The sequence below is a fragment of the Ostrinia furnacalis genome, unplaced genomic scaffold (assembly GCF_004193835.3).
Source record: "Ostrinia furnacalis isolate ACB-3 unplaced genomic scaffold, ASM419383v2 OfSCF4318, whole genome shotgun sequence".
NCBI classification, from domain to species: domain Eukaryota; kingdom Metazoa; phylum Arthropoda; class Insecta; order Lepidoptera; family Crambidae; genus Ostrinia; species Ostrinia furnacalis.
In genome coordinates, this window is record NW_021134557.1 from 596289 (window position 1) to 620784 (window position 24496).

The 24496-nt window shown below is 38.2% G+C and overlaps 1 protein-coding gene across 2 annotated transcripts; it reads left to right on the forward strand.

Moving 5' to 3' along the window:
• LOC114359327 (alpha-tubulin N-acetyltransferase 1) lies at positions 1-23929 on the forward strand. Of its 2 annotated transcripts, XM_028313666.1 has the most exons (7): positions 1-259; positions 2126-2278; positions 11885-12056; positions 12885-13039; positions 17450-17531; positions 20331-20371; positions 20484-23929. In XM_028313666.1, exons 1-7 carry the CDS (start codon positions 150-152, stop codon positions 20518-20520), a joined length of 750 nt encoding a protein of 249 aa, XP_028169467.1. In that variant the 5' UTR covers positions 1-149; the 3' UTR covers positions 20521-23929. The 2 variants fall into 2 exon arrangements, with proteins under 2 accessions (XP_028169467.1, XP_028169465.1); XM_028313664.1 differs by lacking the exons at positions 17450-17531; positions 20331-20371 and having other exon boundaries at positions 21475-23929.
• Positions 23930-24496: the final 567 nt, after the last annotated feature.

Here is a 24496-nt window from a genome sequence, read left to right on the forward strand (position 1 = left end):
TCGTGCTGCAGCAGTGCAATCTGTGCAATCCGCGGAGAGCGAGCAAAATTTTGTAGTATCATCTGGATAAAAGTGCTTACTTTTTTTGTTAATCTGAATATTGCAAATACTTTTGTGATTCAATAAACTCGTTAATTTTTTGTGTAAATATGGAGTGGGTAATATCTGTCAACGATATGTTAAAGGACAGTAACAATATCACGAAGTTAAACTACACCCTGATTCCTCCCGGTTTTCAAGGCGATGTGAGGAGCGTGAGGTGCGTATTATAATTAGATATTTAAATTACCTAATTGGTAGCTAAGAAGGATCCTTTGTCTACGCAAGACGCAGGATAGCGAAGTTCTGGAAAGACTGCAAGTAGGTATTCTATGGCGTCATAATGACACACCTACTCAAGGTTTTATCCATTCACGATCATCTCGAGCAGTAAATGGCAATGAATTCTTATTAGTCTTGAAGTGTGTGGACTTAAGAGGAAATTAAAGCAATTGGGATGTTGTTGGGAATGGGACAGTAATATAATGGCTCATTTAATTAAAAATCACTGCACCATTTGAACATTTAACTACTCTTTGACCAAATAGGTAGGTATTGGAGTGAAATATTATTTCAAAATATTATTCATAAATATCAATGGTAAAACATGCAACAAATTGTACAGTTGTCTATTTAATGAAATGTCTGAAGGTTGTGAAGGTGTACAATGAAAACTTGCTACTCCAGTGTTGCCTGCCTTCTATTGTACCATTATTTGATTGGAAATGAAATTAACATGTTACAATACAAATTGTGTTACCTTATTTATGTACTTCTATTTTATAAAACATTTATTGTGTGAATAAAACCATATAAAGTGAGTAGGTAATCAAAAACAGTCACCATTACCATTACCTTTTTATTTAAGTAGATTTTATTATAATAGTACATTATTTAAAATAATTTTTTTGACAGTGTTTATCTGTCTTATAGCTTTAGAGTTAATTAAGTTCCTATGTAGGTATGCTTGTTCCAACAAAACTAATAATTATGTAGGCTGGGTTGCACTATCTTATTTTAACTATAACAAACATCAGAAATCTGTCGAAGTATACCAAAAACACTGGTTATTGCTATAGTTACGTTCAAAGTTAGGTGTTGCAACTCAGAATTATAAAGATGCACCAATGAGGTCAATCAACTCATCAGAACCGTTGTTGGTAATTACTATTCACCAGCTGCCTATTAAAATAGAATATGATAATCTTCTCTTGTTATTAAAATAATAATGATGAGTAAGTCTCCATGCTAGGTCAAAGTAAGTAGGCATAAGCCTACTTGCATCAGTTGGGGTTATTTAGTTGCAAACCTGGGGATAAATTAGCATTTTGTCTTGAATTATCAAGGGTTTGAGGCAAGTTTAGTTATTAAAATTTCTGAGCATTTAGAGTCGCTTCTCCAACTAAATAACTTGAAAAAATTGAACTGCCTAAGGTGGTTACTGAACCTACGACCTTTCGTTTGCTGGGCGAATGCTCTTCCAGCTAAACTTAGTTTGGGTTCCTCAGGTTATTTTATTAAATTCTCAACTCACCAATTTTGATGAGTTAAAGTACCATCGGCAACAGTGTTAACTATCCATTGCCTGTCATGTCGTCTCGTACTATCGCAAAGAATCACCATTTGACGCACGTATTGGGGCCTAAAGTATGCAACCGATTGCCTAAAATAGTGAAAGAAGCGGTATCACTCCATTCTTTCAAATTTCAATTAAAAAGGTGGTTGATCGAGCAGGCGTTCTATAAAATTGACGAACTGTTTGGAATTTAATTATTATTGACACTATTTATTTTGACAATTAATTGACATTAATTCTATTTGTATTATTAATTTATTTGGACATGATGTGTATTTCTTTCTTATTAATACTGCAATTGTTTATGATTAATAAGATAATATATTGAAAATTTGACATGTAATGAACATTATGAATAAATTTTCTTATTCTTATTCTTTGTTTAGAGCGAGAGCAAAAACGGTAATGGATAGTTAACAGTGTGGCCGTGTGTACTAACTTTTAATTATTGTTTATTGAATTGCAGTTAACAGCGTCATGATGAATTAAATAGTTCATTATTGTATACAGGGTGATGCAGGAGAGCCTGTCGAAGCTGATCGACTCGCTGGGCGAGCAGTCGGCAGCGGCGCAGTCGCTCAGCAAGGTCATAACCACCGCTGAGAAGCTGCGCAACTCGCCCACGCACATCCTGTATCTTCTGCGCGACCCTAACGGGAAGGGGTAAGTTCCACAATCACTCAGTCTGCACATATTTGATGTACTTAAATTTGGCTATTCTTACAGTTAGATAATTCCTGGCAATAAGTGGTGACTGAGTTTGTTCCGACGTTTCTTCTCAGTACTTGCCATATGTTTGTCTCGAAGCGCTGGTAGGGTCCAAAAGATAAGGAGACATGTAAAGTGCCCCACAAGGGCTACCTTTTCTTTTTTTATATTTACTATATTTTGACGTTCATAAGTGCCACTTGTGGTCTAAACTGAATAAATATTTTTGATTTTGATTTTGAATTACTTATTTCAGCGACAGCTCCTGAATTATCTGTCAATAATCCATAGAGCAAGTTTCACAATATTTGTTCAAAGTTCTATCATACTGAATTTATTTATTTAAACTTTTGCAGCGGACTTAATGCCGAATGGCATTCTCTGCCAGTCAACCATGGGTCATGCAGAGAGAGTAAGGCAGTGCAAACAATTTACATTTTGGAAAATATACCTACTTACAAAAGATTGAATAACAGATAAAAATTAGGTACAATGTGAAATTAATGAAATAGTGGGAATAGTGTTTTATTTTTGTACCTAATTGGTTTAAAGTAAGTTTGTGACATCCAAAGTGACCAAATAGTTGACAGCACCACAACCTTATTCCAAGACGTGTTTGGGTGCCACGAACTATCGTCTATTGTAATTGCAGTCTCAGCTTGTATTGGTAGGATAGCACTGTATAAATGGCTATTCTCGCCCCTAATTCCAAAGCTCTATAACGATAATGCTATACAAAGCAGACATTGTCTGCTGCGATGCAAATGAGCATTCGCTAACGAGCGCCCGATGAAGGAACGCGGGACTTCCCCTGGACGCTGCCGGGGGTTGCGGTAGGGCACGCAAGCTGCGATAAAGTCATTATGACGTGCACTTCCGCCTCCCTTCCAAGGGAACAATCGCGATTTACTTAGGTGCGCTAACACGCTAACGGTAAACTAGGCAACCAGGTACATATTGTACAACGCATCCATACCTGAAACATGTATTAGTAGCGCAGAATAATAAAGATTAGGCTTCAACGTCCAACCGAGCCGTTTCAGAAAATATTTAATAGTGAAATAAGTACACTTATATTTCTTCTCAATGTCTTCCATTCCAGTAAGGACCAAATGGAAGATTTCGTTATGATATGATCGCTCGATCGCCTGATCGCCTAGTATGCTGTGGGGGACAAATGGTGGACAAACAATTTTTTGAACGAATCAAATCGGTCCAGTAGTTTCGAAGCCTATTCAATACAAACAATAAGATCTTTCCTCTTTATAATATTGGTGAAAATAAGGTGCTATATTGTTTCTTTAATTATTATAAAAATATCTGATGAACTTAACTTTACCCAAGACTAATTCACGAAGCGGATAGCACTATAGCATGCGTTAAAGGTGTCGTTTATCGGTAATTTACAATTCCGTGCGGCGTCTCGACATTGATTAAATTAAATATTAATCGCAATATTTGTATCGAGTGCTCCACTTTCGGTCGGATCGATATGAGATGATGAATAATTCAGGTGCTTTCTCACTTGCAGTGGTGTTCGTCCGTCTGAGGCATCAATTTATGGATTGTATAAGGTGTAATGTATGGGTAGATTACACATATTAAAATTATTGTTCTAGTGGGAGGTAGTCCTAAGTTTAGTTTTATAACTGTGCCGTGTACCTACTTTTGTATGGTCGTTCATTCTCGAATACAAGCCGCAATAGTAAGACGTGTGTTTCATTGCTCTCCATTAGGCTCATCCAGTGCATAGTTAGGTTACCTATATTACCTACATACTCTTCATAAGGTTTTGATTTATCGTGACTTCAAAAACAAAGATTGATAAAGGATTCATTAATCGTTAAAAATAATAAATAATATTATTGTATGGATATGGGATTAATTTAACTAACAGTGATGCGAATCATACGAGTACACTAATAAATTCTTCTCAGCATCTCAAGTATTCATTCCTAGATTCTACCAATATTAGGTTAAGTTTTAATATTTGTTTATCGTTTATTCTTACTTTTCGCGTTCATTTGGATTGTTTGTATCTAAAGCAATCTCAAGCTTTGGGGGTTTTTAATCATCATTATAACCGAAATCATAATTTGAAAATTAGAGTTCATGGGACAAAGTTATTAGTGTCTGGTGCCAAGCTGTACCAAAGCAAAATATTCTCGTAGACAGTATTATCGTTCAGAAGATAATTTTACAAAGTTAATTACAATAGGGTGATTATTGTTAGTTTATAATAACGTCGGAACGGAACTCAATGAGTCAACAAAGCCCCCGCTAGGCGAGGGTTCTCCAAAGCGTGGCATGCATTTAATCAGAGCCTTTACTCTGGCTTTCTTTACCTTTACAATTGAAAAGAAAACTCCGGACGCAAAAAGTTCTTACATGCGAACATGCACAAAAGAACTCCCAAGGAAAACGAAAACTTGTGTACGCTCGCTGTTTTGTTCGAGTGGACTCAAAAAATGAAATTTCTCGAAAAACCGTCCTCTGCTTTCTGCCAATATTAAGATGACAGTTGCAAAGTTTTACCAAAATTAGTTTTGCACCATTTTGCACAACCAAAACAGCTGTGTTGCGTGACGTAATGAAGAAAGCCTAAGCTCGGAAAATCCACGGTGAATGAATGCTTTGTCTATAATTTTCTCGATGATTCTAAACGACTTCTACCGTAAACTGGGTCAATAGCAAAATCGTGTCAAGTGGAGAGCAACAAAAATGTGTTGTTTATTGTGTTTTGTTGTTTGAAAACCAAGGGTCTGTCGGCATAAAGTGGGCACATTAAGAGCGCCGCTGATGTTTAATCTCGCGGTGGTGTGCAGCACGGTAGCTCCCATTTGCATGTCCCGTGCCAGGCACGAACTGCTTGTGCGCTCGCTTCTCCGAAGGAAAGTGCTAGAAAACTACGGACACTACGGTAACGACTTATTAATATGTTGATGGATCGTTTCACGCTCAATTTCCTAATGGCTTTCTGGGTATAATTTGAAAATATCAGCAGTGGAAAGAAATTACTCTTCCCTCAGAATTGCCTTTTAAAAGTCACTGTGGTTCAGATATTATCACACTAGTTTCGCTCGCGTGTAGATTTTGGTTTAATTTTATCATACTAACTGACAAGAAAAAGTATCGTAACTTTTTAATTTTCTTATTAATTAAGGTTACCCTTGTGTTTGTGACCTCATTTAGTATAGTGGAGTCTAACTAGACTGACAAAGTTAGTGGGACTAAAGATGTACAAGCGTGCGCTGAAATAGAGGTATTTAAGGAAAGGTGAAACCTTGGGAAATGTAGGACATATTATGAGATGAGCGCTTATAGTTTTAAAGAATACAAAATTATGTCGCATTAATTGCCAAAATAGGTCGCATCTAAAGCACAAAGTGCACGCAGACTGAAGATGGACATGTGACTCTTGACGTGTTAACGTTACTTTTAATTGACGTGTAGTCAAAACTTAAGGAAACGCTAGTTATTGTCGAAGCGGACTTTCTAATGACATTGGCCCTTCGAAAACTTTCCAAGTTATGTATTCCTCCACTAGGAAACTCGATTCTATAGGCCGTAATAAATGGAAATCTCTTTTTAAATATTGCGTGTAACGCTACGCCGACAGGCCATGCCCTTCTAATTGCTGTAATTCACTTCTGTGATGCTGTCATTAAGTGTTACATACGTAAGTAAGGCTTTCGTGTGAGTCACTGCATCGAGTGAACTCGCACATAACTCGGCTGCGTTAAGTGTGTTTTTGAGTAATATTTTAGTAGCGCTTTTCAAGATTGAGTTATAAAAGTCCCGTAAGGACCAGACTCCGTGAAGAACCTGCACCGTTTTGTTTATACTTACGAGTACAATTTACATTTTAACTTTATTTGTTGTTTTGTTTATAGTTTTCATGCCTTAAACGCTGAATCTGTTGGTCTAAGAACTATAGTAGATTGATGGAGAAGGATATTATGGGGCTACCTTTTTGACGCACAATAATATACTTTATATGAAAGTGTGGTGATCCAATTACTATACATTCTAAATAAGATATAAAATACTTCAGTGTTGCGAACATCAAGTAGTCTACTCGAACTAATTGTTCAAATGTGAAGTCGCCCGGCAAGTACAGCGTAAACATTATCCATCCATGACTCAGGTGCAAACAAATGCGCGAGCATATTTTTCAGCGGTAGACCGCGCTGATAAAATCTTATAAAGTCGGCAATTTCTACAATGGAGGTCTCGATCTGGTCTGATAGGCCATGTTTGTCGCGCTATTGTCGGCGCTTTCCATCGGCCTTGTGCGCCCGCGCAAGTGACGCGCGCTGTCAAGCGGAAACTGCTCTTTTTGTACAAAAACATCAGCGATCGACTTTGGTGTTGTCCGATAGGATAATGTGGAAAAATTCGATAAAGTTTATTAGATGCATCGGCGATTTCCAGGAAAATTGCTCCTATTTTTCTAAGTTAAAAATAAGACAGACCCACCCACATAGTTATGTTTTGTATTCATATAAGCGGGCATGCAGCCTTATAATTTTCAGCGAACAAGTCACGGTAGAGCGCGTGTTTACTTGCACTTAAATTAGAACGATCATTTGCTATTTAAATGTTGTTGCTACAGGCTCTTAGAGGCAGTGTGCAATTTATAACCCGATTGCAAAAATCGGGGTTATTGTGTGTGTGTAATATGATGTATGAATATTCACGCATGTATCTGTTGTCAAGTTATTTCTATCGATACGGCGCGCGCGCAGCCCTACCATACGTCTGCTTCGCCGCGCGGTCGTTGCCCATCCCGTATTAGTTTTCAAGTATCCCCCACTTTTTACGGTCGAAATCCTATTGCTTTGATGTGGTCTTTTATACTTTTAAAGCGTGACTAAAGTCTAAAGTTTCCGACCGCGGCTGCGCTGTTCTTTTGCTCAGCTCGGTCTGAATGATAAAATTAAATATTGCAAGTGCGTAACTACCGGAGCTATAACTTTGCCTGATAGTGAACTATTCACGGTTTCTTAACTATTTTTTCTATTCAATAATTGAGAAATATTAATTTATGGTACGCTTCTTGCGTTCCCACACGAAAAATATAGATAAAGATATACCTAACTTGAACAAAATACTATAACATAAGTAAAGGAAATATCCCACCGCAACCCTTATGAATATCGTATCAATTTTGACTTTAAAATTACTTGGCCATGTTTAACTGTTTTAATCAAGCCTGACGTATCGGAAATAGTGAAACGAACCTCGCTAAAAATGGAACTAAATATTTATGGCAACAGCTAATATTTCTTCCGATTAGTTTTGTGGCTTTATCAAACTTTGTTCTATTGATCGAAAATAGTTGGACGCATTTCTTTGTTGCTACTAAACCCCCAACCTTCAGGGTTGGCATGTACTCTGTTACGTAATATTGATCCTATTTTAACGAACTTGTAAACTTTCTTACAGCTCATGTATCGGAAAACAGTGATAATCAATTTTTTAGTCATTTTCTCCGCCGACGAGAAGCAATGCCGCAAAAACTTCATGTGAACAGGTGTTTGTATACGTACGTCAAACTATCTCCGATTAATAAAACATGTTTTGTTCTCAGTCGTTACGGACAAGAAATAGGACACATTTGTTAAGAGACTAGCATCTGCCCGTGGTTTCTCGCGCTCGCGTGCATTGGCGCCGTAACAAAAACTATCGCAAACTCGGGAACTAAGCTTTCTTACACGCATTAGTTCACACCACCTGCTCCGCCTCTCGATGGGTAATCAAATGTTACGTAATTATCATCGGCCATTACACACCTAAATGACATGCAAATTTTGAAATTGCTTTGGATTAAAAATATTAAAAACTCTAACTACACTCGACAGAAAATAAATCGCACCACCCGCGACAAGCACTTTCAAACGTATACATCCCCACTTCACACCAATATTGGTACCATTCAAAAGCCTAGTTCTAAACTTAATTTCATTATAGGAAAGGTTTTTGCCCCAAAAATGTTTCTTTAGAAGGATCCAGAGTCACTTCTTCAAAAAATAGATAGTTACGCTTGAGCCAACTTTTATGGCTATAAAACTGTTAAGTTGGGATTAATCGCTATCCATCTGTTAAAGAGGACACGTGTGATCATTATTTGGTTTTATAACCATAAAATTTGGTCTAATTGATCCCAGAGGTGAGCCCAAAGTGAAGTCACATTTATGGTGTTAATCATTTATTAAGAAATTAAGTGTGTTTTTCTTTAAGGATATTTATTGGGCTTTCAAAAAACACCAATATTGTTGGGGCACCATTATTGTGTCAAAGAAAATCTTTAAAGTTCGCGTCGCGGGTGGTGCGATTTATTTGCTGTCGAGTGTAGTATAAGTATACTACACTCGACAGCATAGCGGAATAGGGTAAGTACCCTATTCCATATCAATTTATGTATCACCTTGAGATATCGATCGATCGATCGAGGATCGCGATCCTGTTGGACCGGACTCCAGCTGCTCTGTACTTAACATCACTTCCACTTGTGAAAGAATATTAACCCCGTTAACCCCTCGTGGTAAGCTCAATATGCTTGTGTTACAAGTGGATTCACCACAATAGTCCAGCGGCGCAGCGGGGATCGAACCAGCGTTCCTCGGATCCGTCCGACACCGACCCATTGGCTAATTTGGCTATTGTTGCTTCATATGAGTACACAGGGCTACTATGAAACGCTGTTTACGTAGTTTCGGGTCTATCTATCACCGTCGCTCATACTGGCATCTCGCATTGCGTGAGAGGGATGGTTCACATTAAACATTAACATTCGAAACTTCGGATAACGTTTTTTGGAGTAACCACGCAGTACGGCCATGAGCGTATATAGCGGGGTAATGGTCTGGTTACTGCTTTGAAGACGAATAGTTCTCACACATGAGCTATGATACTAAATCGCAAACCCCCCGTTACATGGCTTATCACTCCCCCCTGAAGAAGAACCCCTAGATACGGCAATAAGTACGACGAGCAGACGAAGGCCGCCCGATGGCAGCCGCCGGTCTACGGCTGATCCAAAATGGCTCCTGGTCTTAATCGGGGCAGTCGAGCGCGGCGCTTTCTATTTGCGCACACTTTTCACAATACAATCAGTCGCACATGCCATTACTGCTGATATTTTTCGCAAAAAAACAGATTTTAGTTAATAAATATTATAAATTAAAATTGCGCTAAATGTGAAAGAAATAATAATAATATATCAAGTAAGGTTGTAATTATTATTTTTTAGTTTATTGGAAGAAAACACCTATGTATTCGTAGATTAAGTAACAATTCAATGCGCACGCTAACGCTTTAAAGGGTCTGCCACACAGCGGGCGCGTGCACGGCGCGCTATAAGTGCGTTTTCGCTTCGCTCTGCTTCGGGCTGTTACAAACGCGCGTATGAAAATGTGTGCCAGCTGTTTGGCTAGACTCTTGTTTCGTAAAAATATATTTATTTTTGCACTTCTCTTGTTATTAATAATCATTATCCTAATTACTATTTGTAATCACGATTTTGTTGTAATTATCTATTCTTCACTCGCGCTGCGGCACTGCACTGCTCATTATACTTTGAGCACCTGCGAACTTGTTATTATTTCACATGTTATTTGATCACAACAAGCTTTCTCTCAAGATTTCGTTAGACATGATTGATCTCAAGAAACCGCATTAATATTTATGGGTAAATTTGTAATCTATCAATTGATTCTGCCGATACAGGCTTTACTTAGTTTAGAACTTTAGATTGAAACTTCATCACACAACATATACATTTTTCGTATCATACGTTTATTTATTATACAGGCCGAGCAAAAAAGATACTTAACCACTTTTTCTAGTCCCATAGAGACTGCTCGATAAAAAAGTCATATTAATAATTTCACATAAAGTTTGTCTATAAACTCATTTGCCGCCAATAGTGTAGCGGTCGCGCCTTAATTTGGCAACATCGTGCTAGAATGCGCAACTCAAGTAGGTAGCCTGAACTACTTTTAGATAGTTCTGCCCATTTCAGTCGAAAGATCATGTCGCTTGATAAGCATTCTAGAACGGGACAATACTACCAGAAGCATACAATGCACATTTCTCGCAGCTATTCATGTCGCGCTGTGAAGTGGAAACCTTGGAGATAAACTGACGGACGACTTTACGTCTGTCCTCCGAAGTTGTCTATTTCTTATCTAAGGTTGATGCAGACGTGTCGTCGCATTATCAAAACTTTTGACTACTAAATCCTGAAAATAGAAGTAAACGCGTTATGAAAATGTTGGTGGTGGCCGTAAAAAATTTATGGAACCACCGTTAGGTTGTTAGTTTGTCAGTTTAACGGTGTTCTTTGCTCAGCACAGCTTATCATTTATTTGCGCAGCGAATTGTAATGTACGTGCTTTCTTTTTATAATGTTTTAGGGTAATCTCTGGAACAATTGGTCCCATTACAGGTGCACCGACTGAACCGACTTTCATTTGTAGATATCTCAAAAGCTGCCAAGTGACATTGGGTTCTTTTAATATAGAACTTTCAGCAGTTCCCAATGTATAAACCATCTTCTTTCTGTTTAGTTTCAATGCGCCTTTTCTCCAACTGACCTTTTGATGACAGAGTTAATTAATTTAGTGGACAAAATGCGCACGCGTTGTAGCGGAGAGTGCCGTTGGTTATTTAGGCGTCGATTGGAACTTAATACCCGTGGGTTTGATTCCACAGTCGCTTATGAAAACATTAGCTATCAGTTATTTATTTAACAAACATGTCTTGATTTTTGCACTCACTTTGTTAGAAGATTTCTGGTTAAAAGTAACTTGTTTGAATCTAATCCAAGATTAAGACATTATGTAACTCCTAAAATCGTTTAAAATTAATTGATTCAACATTTTGAATTACATGTGTGGCATTATTATGTTATCAAAGTGGAATGTAAATAAAATCCTTTACTGACGAATTTATCACAGAATCAGCTTATCCTAGTGAAATTATGGAACGATAAAAAAGTCAATCAAACGTTATCTATGCATAAACACGAGGCAGATATGAAAGGTGTGACGTCACCCGGAGATGCTTGCAATGCTGTTTCAAAACGATACTTATGAGGTCACTTAATTATCGAGGTTGTTTTCTGCCACGCAACAGTGCCAACAAACCACCATATAAAGAAACAAAGTAGAGTCGTCGTCTCGCTTTACTGAAATCAAGATTAGAAAGCAGCCAAATATTTCATTTAAAAGTAGTTAAGATAGCCTGAGAGAATTTTAAACAGCTTGGTTTTTTACTGTTGCATGTACTTGTTTATTTAATTAAACCAATTATTACGTGCCAATGCATTTATATAAATAGAGATAATGTCTGTTATATTGGACGTTACCTATTAAACTGATAATAACAAGAAAAATAGTTGTTGAACTTTGCCTCAAGCGGAGAAACGTCTAGCATCTCCTTTTCAAGAAAGTTGTTGATTGCTGGACAAGGATCTCGATCTAGTTAAGATTGTAGAAATTAGCAACGCAAGTTTATTGAATGGCGGTGCATTGATTTCCCACCTGCCTGTTCCAGAGGACGGGGCGAGGTGATCGGCATGCTGAAGGTGGGCCGCAAGCACCTGTTCCTCTTCGACGAGCACGACAAGGTGTGCGAGGTGGAGCCGCTATGCGTGCTGGACTTCTTCGTGCTGCGCGACCGCCAGCGCCACGGCTACGGCCAGCTGCTGTTCGACCACATGCTGGAGGTAGGCCGGGGACAGACCTGAGGGTGACCGCGAGCACCTGTCCTGTCGACGAGCACGACAGGTGTGCGAGGTGGAGCCGCTGTGCGTGCTGGACTTCTTCGTGCTGCGCGACCGCCAACGCCACGGCTACGGCCAGCTGCTCTTCGACCACATGCTGGAGGTAGGCCCGGGGACAGAGACTCGCTGAAGGTCATCATCATCATCATCTTCACCATCTCAGCCATAGGACGTCCACTGCTGTACATAGGCCTCCCCCAATGCTTTCCATGTTACCCGGTTGGTAACGGCCTGCGTTCAGCGCTTTCCTGCTACCTTTATGATGTCGTCGGTCCAAAGGTTGAAGGTAGCCGTGAAGATATTGGAACTAGGATACGCTCTAGTCTTAAAAGATCCTAGCAGGTCAACTGGGTTAGAAAGATGTGACCTGGGATCCTGGCTCCTTAGTCACTGTGCAACCGCCAGTGCACAGTTTGCCGTTGGTATTCGACCACACGGATACGCTGTAGCTATAGGCTACTGACAAGTCCACTGGGTTGGAAAGAAAAAATGTACACTGATGGGACTTCCAGTTCATGGTCCTTGCTTTGGTATTTTGGTGGAAGGAAAACCAGAATACGCGAGTTCATTGACGAATGTAAAGAGGACGAGACATGACGATGGTGCCATAATAGACGTGGTCGCGATTTTTACACCAGAAATATGTTTAAAAGATGACATCTGCTGTTAAAGATTTACAAATCTTCCCTTTTTCCTTTGGTAAATTAAAGAGTGGCGTCCTCATACAGTAGAAACCAAATGATCGGATGATGAACCCGTCTTCGTTCCCAGGACCTGGGTATGACGACGGCGGAGCTGGCCATCGACGGGCCCTCGGCCAAGATGGAGCAGTTCTTGGCGCGGCACTACGGCGTGCAGCGCCTCATGAAGCAGAACAATAACTTCGCCGTCGCGCCGCAGTTCTTCGCCAAGGCCACGGATATCAGGTACGGACACCCTAAGTTACATCTGCAGGTCTACCTGCATACATTCTGTTTCCAAAGATGTCCTTGTAAAATAGATTTTGAAATTGAATTTATGATGTAGAAACTGAAGAGCTCCACGTCAAAGAAATGGAACACTCGTGCAGTTTTAGAGCGCTTTCGCATTAGGGCATCAGAAACGCGACCGCAGCGTAGCAACGGCGTTTTTATAATGTGAAGGCAGGCATCCGCTGTCACATAGTATGAAATTATCGGCAGCGCGTCTGTCGCGCGTTTGTCGCGCTGCTAAGTCGCCTAAATGTGAAAACGCTCTTAGTGGTTTCCAAAGGAATTTAATCACTGGGAGTCTAATTCTAGTTTGCAAATTAGGATTGCAAGCATTTGTTACGTAAAAGTCTGTTCATATAATAAGAAGAGTGTGACGCATATTAAGATCCCAAATGGGACATCCACATTAGTACGTAACAAATGATTGCGAATCGAATTCGCAAAGCTAAATAAGGTGCTCTTGAATATTGAGTACTTTTGGATTAGCTAAAGGCTGCTGCAATGGTTCCAAAAGTAGTATTGGGGCGTGTTTTAGAGTAACTTTGAAGAACCAATATTAAAATTGTAATGCTTTGTTGAAATACAGGACGAATAAAGTTAGAAATACCCCAAATACAATGCCTAATGAATATTATTTTGTTACTGAACCAGTAAATGTCCACGACAGATCTTGGACAAGAACAAGAGACATTTTGAGTTAAGCACGCTCGGCAGGTCAGTGCGCAAGCGGCGCGCGGCAGCGGGAGTGCACGCCGAAACGACTCTTATGTGGTCGGCATACGGCCTATTTCGCTATTCACTGATGAACACTAAAGTCTGGTCGCTTTGCACATAGAATTTTGTCCAATGAACCCAAGCTACCCATCCTTATCGCTCGCGCGTAATTATATTGCTGTCGCGTTCGCACACTCACTGCTGCCGCCCGTCACACAGTCACGACAGCAATATAATTACACGTGAGCGATAAGGATAGGTAGCTTGGGGTCATTGGTCAAAATTCTACGTGCTCAGCGACCAGACTATAGTAGCGTAGCAACTAGCCTATCAGATACACTACTACAACTTTTCACACGTTAACATAAAACATTTATCTTAAATAAAATTAGTCCTTTTGGTGGCCTTAAAATTTTCATTGAATGCTGTATAAAACATGTTCAGTTTCTTTATAACGTGGTCCAGTAGCCATAACTGTTAGGGACCTGATTATTACTAACCATCGTGTCAAGTGATTAATTTTAATCATTATTTATGTAATATGTTACACTTAGTAGTCAAATTCGGTTAACCCCTTATCACGGAGTCTAACTAACTATGACATCAGCTCATTGGCTATAACAATACCGTTATTTTAACGTTTTACATTCTTCACAATAATATTAACAATATTATAGATAGAAAACACCCAGACCATTAAAATGGTAGGAACGTTTCGGCTTGTGCTCCCTCAGCCGCGCAATATGTGTCGCACTCACGAGCACGTGTTTGTAGACGTGTGTGTCCCACTCGCACATTGCTAGATTGTGTATGTCCATCTCTGTTCAATGTAGGTATACAGGGTGTCCCAGAATGGGTGAATCAAACTGCTAGGGGAGGTAGCTCTACTAATGTACTATCCCTAAAAATATTTTTGAGTTCGCATTTTTTTTAAAGTGCTCTAAACTCGAAATCTAGTCATTATTTTCAAAAGTTTGTTTACAGATAAATGAAGCGATCATGTACAATTAATATTAGTAAGAAAAAAGTACAAATAAACTCCAAACGCAGCAATTACTATAGCCAGATACTTAGGCAAAGCTGATTTATATAAATGTATTAAAAAACAATATTTTTGTTTCCTTATAATGCGCTTTATTTTTTTTTTCATATTTTTTAGGGATAGTACATTAGTAGAGCTATCTCCCTTAGCAGTTTGATTCACCCATTCTGGGACACGCTGTATACTACAAACGATGGTAAGATGTTCGTGAGTTGCCAGTATTATTTGGAATTATTTAGGTAGTTAACAAAATATAGTTATGTCAGTTGTCTCGAAGAGTAATGCTAGTAATAAATCATACTCATTTAATACTGTGCTATATTCATTTATACTAAGGGTAATTTTTCTTATCATACATGATCATTTTCATAGATATGTGTAACTGTAAAATGATAGGGGAATAATAGATGACATATTGTTTGTAAATGTTTGTGGTGTACTTTATAATGTGTTGCTATATTTAATTGATTGTTACTATTGTTCCAAAGAGTTTAAATTAATATTAAATAGTCTACCTAAGAGTAAATTTTTGATATAATCATTTTTGCAAACGATTCCAAAATATATTTTTTTTTTCTCCAAATCAACCCATTCATACAATATTAATACCTGCTTTTGGTATAATAACGAATTTAACTGTAAAATAAGCATTGCAACCGACGAAATCTACTGTACCATACATGATCTTATGTTCAGTCAACTGCATGACTTGGGATAGACTGGTAGGGCCCAAAAGATAAGGAAACATGTCGTCGCTTGCCTCTCTAACTGACGTATCTGACTTTTTTTCGAAACTGAGTTATCTACACCATCTTAATCAATTTCGCAAGACGAATCGATATGTTTAATCGCCTGAAAATTTTGCTAAATGTCAGTTACATCAGAGAGGCAAGCAACGATGTAAAGTGCCTCTTAACACCTTCGCTGCCAGCCTAAAAATGGCACTGTTCCGTTCGGGCCATGGGGGACAATGATGGGCGACACTTTAACTTTCCGTTCGGGCCGCGTCGGACAATGATGACCGCGAGTCAGACCTATGTTTAAACCTCTGTATTGAGCCGATGGACAGCATTTCTTCAATAATTCTCATATTAGCTGACCCGCGCGGCTCCCAAGATTAGTGTACGTCACTTGGTTCTCAGGTAAAGCTCGGACTTAGAAAAAAAAATGTGGATAACGGTAGCGCAATGAAACATGGTAATTATACAATGCATTTTTGCAAATTTATCAACTTTTTAGCAAGATAATAACGGTTTATTAATTAAAACATATCGTTTACTTATTTTATATAATTTATAATATGCAGGACAATAAAAAAAATCACTTTCATTGTTGAACAACCACTTTGTATGAAGGGTTGGTACAGGTACTAAGTTCTTTGTACAGCTACAAAACTTATGCCATTTAAAACCTTATTAGTGGCATAAATTATTGTACTTATTAGATGCTTACACCTAGCAGGATTGTCGAGAAAAATAGATTTGTTTAATGTATGAAAAAAACATTTTTTCTCTTATCGATACTCTATTCTAGAACTTTTTTTATTATTCATGTAGGTCAAATTATTGGCATGTTAAATCAGCTATGTCATTATAATTATTTTTAATTTTAAGTATATTTTTAAATATTATTTGTAGATATACTGACAATTCAATATTGTTTTGAAAAAAGAACCGATCGAAAGTGACACTACAGTGATGGATGAAAAATTCAAAATACAGTCAAACAATTTCTAAAACGTCAAGTCGCAAAAATTGGATTAATAACCCAGTTGTTAGTAGCACCTTCCTGTAAATTTCATAATTATATGGCTGTCCAACGAGGCAAAAATGGGAACTAATAGTTCAGTATTGATAGTAGCGCCTTCCTGACAATGCCATAGCTGGGACGGCTCAGTTTTGGACAACTTTTATACGAATTATTGATAAATTCAATTTTTTAAATAAAATTTAAACCTTTTTTAATTAAAACAATTTGAAAAAAATCACTTTTAGCGTTCCTTTTACGGTATCATCGATTTATTTATTATTATTTTTAATCACTATTTAAGACTTATCCTGCTAGTTTCGTTTCTCATTTTATACCTTATAATATTCCTATTTATGCGTAATATAATATATCAAAAACCTACCAATGTACAACTCTTTATTTTTTTGGTTGTTCTCCTTTTTTTTTTTGGATGCGAGCGGGGATGGTCGACAACATGACCGCGCGGCCCTACGGAACGGATTTTCGAATTTTCGCTCGCTGGGGCCATGGGGGTCAATGATGTCCGACGCTTAATAATTCGATGTAAAGACTCAAAAACAACTATATGTTAATAAAATCCTTTATTTATGTTTATAATGTAACGATTTAACAAAAAAAAACAATCGACGAAAATTGAAAAAAATTGAAATTTTTACTTGGCCTGGTAGGAAAGTGCAGTGTCGGACAACATTGACCGCGTTGGCGTTCAATGTGTTAAAGGCTACTTTTTGTTACTTTTGACGTTCACAAGTGCCAAAATACTGGTCAAAATTTGGTTTGGTTTGATGTGAAACACTTGTATGAGACAGCAGAGTTCTCGGCATCCCTCTCACTCTAACCGGGCACTAACCTCTCCGCAGCAAGTCGGGGCGCAGCACCCCGGTGGTTTCGGCCGCCGTGGGGCGCTTCGCCGCGCCCAAGCCGCCGTCCGCCATCGCCACGGTAACCCATTACTTACACACCTCACTATTTCACCACGAAACTGTGAACTCCGTCTATAGTCTGGTCTGTGAGCACGTAGAATTTTGTCCAATGACCCCAAGCTACCCATTCTTATCGCTCGCGCGTAATTATGTTGCTATCGCGCTCGCACACTCACTGCGGGTGCCAGTCGCACAGTCGCGACAGCAATATAATTACGCGCGAGCGATAAGGATGGGTAGCTAGGGGTCATTGGACAAAATTCTACGTGTTCACAGACCGGGCTTTAGCTTAGATTAGACCCTTTTTTTGTCGGGAAATGCTTCGCGCATACTCACTGGCCGATGGGCACGACCACGGGACTATTCCCACCTCTCGTTTTCTCCGCTGCAACTCATGTGTAGCCAGGATCTACAGATTGACCGCCAATAAAAACCCAACCAGTGAAGGTCAAGTTTGTCCCGGGGGAAAGTTAAACTGTCATTGGACCCGCAAAGAATTAATCATAAGAACATAGGAGGAGTTCGACGAAGTTAAGGTTCGACTTCTGGAGGGAAGCGGATGACAGGAGACAAAACAAAGGTTCAAGTAAAGTAGCCTTTAGGAATAGATTTTGACGACTAGTGAGTTATGTGGGAGCCTGTCCACTAAAGCCCTAAGGTGTTCGCCGGAGCCCAATAAAACGGAGCTGCGAGTTATTGTCTTAAAATTGGACATTCGCTCGCGGCTCAATCTAACCTACTGTTAGTACATTTCACCGCGTTATGTTCTTGTAATCTGACAGAGTTCACAATTTCACGGTGACAGACAATACATACAGTGCAAAGACTACATCAAAATACTGTTCTACGCGACCATTTTATAGCAAGGGACCACGCTGATTCGGCGCTAATCCATGGACCATGACCCACACGCCACGACCGAAGACCGCGGGGTCATCCATCCAAGATACATTGTCCGGAATGACCCGGCTGATTAGCATACTACTATTTTGATGTAGTTTTTGTATGTGATATTTTTAAGAATACATATCACTCTACGATTTTTACATTTTATCACTTATTCACATTAATAATTTCTGACTAGTAAACGCATTTCATTCCCTGCAGTCTATCTAGTATTTGAAAATAATCTAAACCTTCTCAGATATTACAGTGGCAGTAATTAAATGGAATAATCTTTGGAAATATTGCCAAGTGGGATAAGATTTGCAAGATTTGTGACGTGGTAAATGATGAAATATTTGTTTAAGTATTAGACTTTAGAGTAGTTGCGTGATCGGAAATTAGTAAAAATAGACTTATGGGCCATTNGCGCCACGGCTACGGCCAGCTGCTGTTCGACCACATGCTGGAGGTAGGCCGGGGACAGACCTGAGGGTGACCGCGAGCACCTGTCCTGTCGACGAGCACGACAGGTGTGCGAGGTGGAGCCGCTGTGCGTGCTGCAATATCAAAGATAGTTTTTTACCGAGTTACGCATATTTAAAGTGGCGCACGTGGTTGTGACACAAAAACTGCTCACACAATGTTCGGTGTTCAATATCAAAAATGGTAATTATTATTGATATAAATTTTTAACAGTCTTATATAACATGTAATAATCTTGCATAATTACTGTAATATTTATCAAAATAACATAACATCTCGTCAGAAAAAAATATTGTATGTCCAAATCCGGGAATCTCACACTACACGGTCCGTGACATTTTGGACTTGTAACTTTTTTTTAATATTCTTCTAATAGTTTTATGATGAAAATGATATTGGGCCTAGTTAATAGAGGTATTTTACTAAGTAAATTAATATACAGTGCACTTATTTTCTTTAAAAACATATGCTATTCTTACATCTCACACAAAAATGCGTAAGAATAAGAATGGCCCTTATACATACTATTACTTTAGTTAGAAAAAAGTATAATAAATCTTACTACTTTTCTATACATTTAATATAGTTGGTAAAATAGTTTAATAATAACATTTTTGTTGCAAAACGAATCCTATTATAGCCTGACCAGGAACATAAAAACCCTCGCATAGAGGCGCTTCAATTGCATTTGATAGTGCAACACTGAGTACAGTCGTACATGTGTTAAATTAATAGGCTAAATTTATGTATCAGGATTCAGGATTACGGGCTAATTTGATATTTTCATAAATGAACGAAAAATATTATTAAAGGTAACCTGGTTTAAGTAAATTAAATGAAACCATCAATCGAGCTAGTACGATTTATTTTATTATTCATTAATAATCAAATTCAGAACTTGAATATTCAACTGCAATGTCTGCTCATGAACGCTTCAAACTCGGTACTTCTTTCCCAATTCCATAAAATTCAAAACTTAGAAAGTGACAAAAAACTTTAAAATAGGTAGTTGAAACAGACTACAGCTAATTTTCATAGTGGACTGTACTATACGATAAACATGTCAGTCAATTTGACAACCTTTGTCGGAAACATTATTCAATGAAAATATTGTCCGAACCCTTAGTATTTCTCTTCGACAAATACATTAACACATCGTGAACCACTTTTCTTTCACGACTATAAAAATATTTTAGCAATTTAATTCACAAAATCAATTGCACACATTTAAAATAAAGTTTGTTTACACTTTAACAACAATAGACTGACATGCAAGGTGACATGTCAATGAAGTTTTCAGTTACTTTGCCATTAAAAGAAATTAGTACCATTAGTTTTCCGCAACATGGCGAGGGTTTTTATGTTCCTGGTCAGGCTATACAACAAGTTATGACACCTACCCAATTTTGAATGTGCCATCGTATGTACTCAATCCACGTACAAATTCCAGGTAATTCATGGAGGCACGTCGTATTATCAGGAAAGTAATGGGTACGTACTGTGAAATTAATATATGTACCATGATGCTTAGTTTTATTTTGCTTGATTTTCACTTTGTTTTAGTTATTTTGGTTTATTCACGATTAATTTTGGTTGCTTCCAGCTACTCGCGCTTAGGCCGCGCGGCGAACAGCCACTGACAGGCCCCACTGCAAAACTAGCGCCTCTATCGGCTAAATTCGGAAACAGAATTAATAACGAATGACAATATTCATTATATTTAAATAATTTATTAAGATAGCCCGAATATTTTACAAGTTGAAGACTTCAATTTGAAACTCGAATGAAATTTGCAATCCGTCCAAATTATGTCCAGGAAATGTAGAATCTTGTTAGTATTTTACAGAACGCGAACGCTTGTCTCGTCGGCGTTCTAATTATTAAGTACGTAACGATGGCACAACGACAGAAAACTTTGGTAAAGTAGCTTTTAGTCGGTACTATTTTCAAGCCCGTATATAATTCGTGAATATTGTTATACTTGCGTATGAATTGATTCTTGATTCTGTTTGTCTTTGTGTTATAATTTGTCCTTGTATACTTATTGTATTCGAATATTTTTATTTTCACCCGTAAATTATTATTAATTATTTTGAAGTTTATACTATAAAAAGTAGCTTGTTTTGTTTACTTATGAATATTTTGATTGGCTCGTGTAGAGGTGAGCGCAATGGACGTGCACAAAGGATCAACAAACAAACACTTTGTCTACGTCCATTGCAAATATACATTTTAACGAAGAAGACACGATAAATGTTGTTTAAATTAATGATGCACTGTGATAATATTAATTTTGTTTTAGCTTTTATTTTTTAATTTATGATATTATTTACACTTTTTATAGATGTAGTTAGCACGATAAGGCAGCTCTTGTACTCGAGAGGTTTTGAAGCAGTTTTCGCGCATCCACTCTACACAAAGTTTATCAGATTTATAGATAAAAAAGAAATTACAACTGTCAGGTAAAATAAATAAAATGTTTTCTTCCCGACCAGCATGGTTTGCAGGTTTCGTTTTGGCAGGATGTGACTCTTTTCCGAGGTTCACAGTTTGCCTCTTAGTTTTAGCGGCTGAATCAAGTCCTGTGTGTGTAGTAAGACGTCGGGGCGTGCGACGCCAGACGAGCCGATGCCGGAGCCGGCGGCCGCGCCGGAGCCCGAGCCGTCTCCGGTGGCGGAGCCCCCGGCGAGCGAGCGGCGGGCCGCGCCCGAGCTGAAGCCCGCGAGCGAGCGGCCGTCGTCTTTGCGCGTGGAGCCCGCGGCGGGCGCGGCGAGCCCGGGCCCGGCGGCTCCCTCGCCGGCCGGCGCGGCTCCCTCGCCGGCCGGCTCCACGATGTCGCGCCGCGACTCGCAGCTCACCGACCGCGGCTTCTTCGACGTCAAGTTCTACCACAACAAGCTCTGGTAAGCCGCGCGTCGTCGCTCGAGAGCTATTGCGTCGTTTGGAAAGAAGCAGGGCGGGTTTTCTAAATTAAAACCATCAATTGATACGATTAATAACTAATGCACTAATTAAATTACTTAAAATAAAACTCAAGTACAACGATCGGGAGTTCACGTTGGAAATTTTGTCATATATACGCACTTCAAACTTCGTGTTGTACCCCTGGCGGCAGGTTTTGATATTGAACTTTATGTGCGTGGCTACACGAGATCTGATAGATTACATGCAGTTTTCTCCTCATTGTACATTTGGTATTCCAAGTCAAAACACTATCAGCCGCTGCTTCCTTTTAAACTTTACCCCTTGCAATATTCATCTGTGGAAGCTAAGATAGCTTAAAATATTTTAAAAGTTTGTATGTAATTACTTATATCAGCTATGTCTGCTGTATAAGTTACGCCAACAATGCATTTAAATAAATACTGTTTTGATGTCTTTAGCAAGAAATCCGTAGATCTTGAATAAAGTTCTGTATAGCTTCCCCTAACTTTGAAGAGCGTGCACAAATGTCAATGCAAAAAACATCATTCTATTGTAAAATTTCTTGTTTTATCACAATGGTGGAGGTCGTAACATCACTCATGTTGTTAGTTTATTTATATTAATTTGTATATGACCCACGAATGCAATTACAGTCGGAATAGATTTCAAACATTCCTTTTGGGCGAAGAGTGTGTGGAGTGTTGAAGTTTTGGTATAACGTCGTAAGTCAGTCGTCCATTATCAAATAAATATAATAGTAATTAATGTTTGTGTGGCTAATTTGTTAAATTTAAGACGAACGAACAAATCAAAAGGCTTCCTTTTTGTCGCGTAGTTGATGAATGTGGAGAGGCGACCGACAAAACTAACGAAATACGAATAATATGACACCAGACAAATACTAAATTCGTTTGGTGGTTAAAACAGTTATTTAAGCATTTATTTGACTGTAACTTAAATTTTAACGTATGGTTTTACAGAATCATCCGACTATTTCGTAACTTTGTTGAGATTCATGGCAACTAATCGAGGCTTACAATTAAACGGTAACTTTTTGGAATTCGTACTTATTTTTAAATAGCTTGTTTTATTATTTTATTATGTAAAATATATCTGGCCTAAACTGTAAGCAAAATAATCCAGCCTTGATTGTAATTTAGAACTTATTCAGTTTCCTACTTAACCCAAAGTAACTTTCTGTTAACTACTCATTAATATAGTATTATTTACTTTGTAATTATTTTTAAACAAATGAAATGTATATTGGAGAACTTATTTACTTGCGAACAAAATAAAATGACGAACCAAATGTACTTGCTAATGATTTTAATATAATGTTAACTAATTATTATTAATTTTATTTTTAAAAGTTGTAAATGTAGGATTAACGGCCGTCTTTTGATTGTTTTGCACTTTTATCGCATTACTCTTTATATTGAAATTATTATACTTACTTTGTTAGGAAATAGTTGCATTTGGGTTGTGTTGATGTTAGTCGGGTGGCGAGTGTCACACTACCGAACTGGATGTGGGATTGACAGCCTTTCGTGGCTGCACACAGTGAGATTATGTGAACTTGTGGCGTTCTTAGGCTAAACTTAGATTTTAATGGTTCTTAAACGGGGCAGCAGATTTTAGAGCGTTTGAATAGGAATAGTACCTATGAACTTAGGTATGTACGGTCTTCATCCAGTCTCCCATGTATTCCATTGATAATAAAGTTGCAATCGGTGTGGCGGCCAGTTTTGGCAATAGCTTGAGATAGTTGTGTGTAAGTTGAGACTCGCGACTGCTCTGTAATTAATTTAGGTTATCTTCTCTCACACATGTCACCACTTTAGTGAGAGTGAAAGAGAATGATTTCCCTGAATGTCTGCGGAGTAGGGTCTCCGGTGCCCCTTGCATATCAAGATTTACTCAAGTTCTTTCACACTATTTTGAAAACGTTCCCGAAACTGACCGACATTGTGTTTAGTTTGCGCTGCCTTCTGAGGGCACAGCGACCTAGTGTAAGCCTGTGGCCTGTGCTAGGACAGCGTACTTATGTTACTGTTGATCAGAAAATGTTCGTGTGTTTCGTTTGCATTATGTATGTTGAATATGAATAAACGCTATGTAATCTGATTCGTTGGTTTTATTTCATAAGCAACCATTATATGTACGCTTCTTAAAAACTTGAATATTAGAGAAAAATAATTTATATTTGATGCGAATTATTTCACGTAATGTGCAAAGGTATCTTGCGACTAGTGCTATGCAGTTTGGTATTCTAAAGTCTATGCGAATTATTTTCCATCACTTGCAAAGCTATGCGAATGGTATTTTTTAAGTTATTGCATCATAGCGAATGATATCAGGTATTGAAGGAAGTAAATAAAAATAATTTTTATTCATAAAGAAACATTTTATTTCCATTACAATTTGACATGTGTGTATCTTTGGATTCTATTATTACTATAGAGGAGTGGGCGGGCATGGCCCGTGGGTCAAGCGAGGGACGGTTCTATATTGGCTCACATAAAATTCTAAATCCTATTCTTTGTCTTACTACCGATTTGTGTTCATAATAATCTCTCTTCATAATTTTATTTTTCATACTTTTTTTATTCATACATTTTTATTACTACCATCGGAGCTCATAACAGTTAGTAATCATAATTTTTTTATCAATAATGTTACTACCAAGAACCA

Coding starts and splice junctions, on each gene's coding strand:
- LOC114359327 (XM_028313664.1), top strand. CDS start 150: ATGGAGTGGGTAATATCTGTCAACGATATGTTAAAGGACAGTAACAAT. Junction 2,279..11,884: donor CGCGACCCTAACGGGAAGGG/GTAAGTTCCACA, acceptor TGCCTGTTCCAG/AGGACGGGGCGAGGTGATCG. Junction 13,040..21,474: donor GCCAAGGCCACGGATATCAG/GTACGGACACCC, acceptor CTGTGTGTGTAG/TAAGACGTCGGGGCGTGCGA.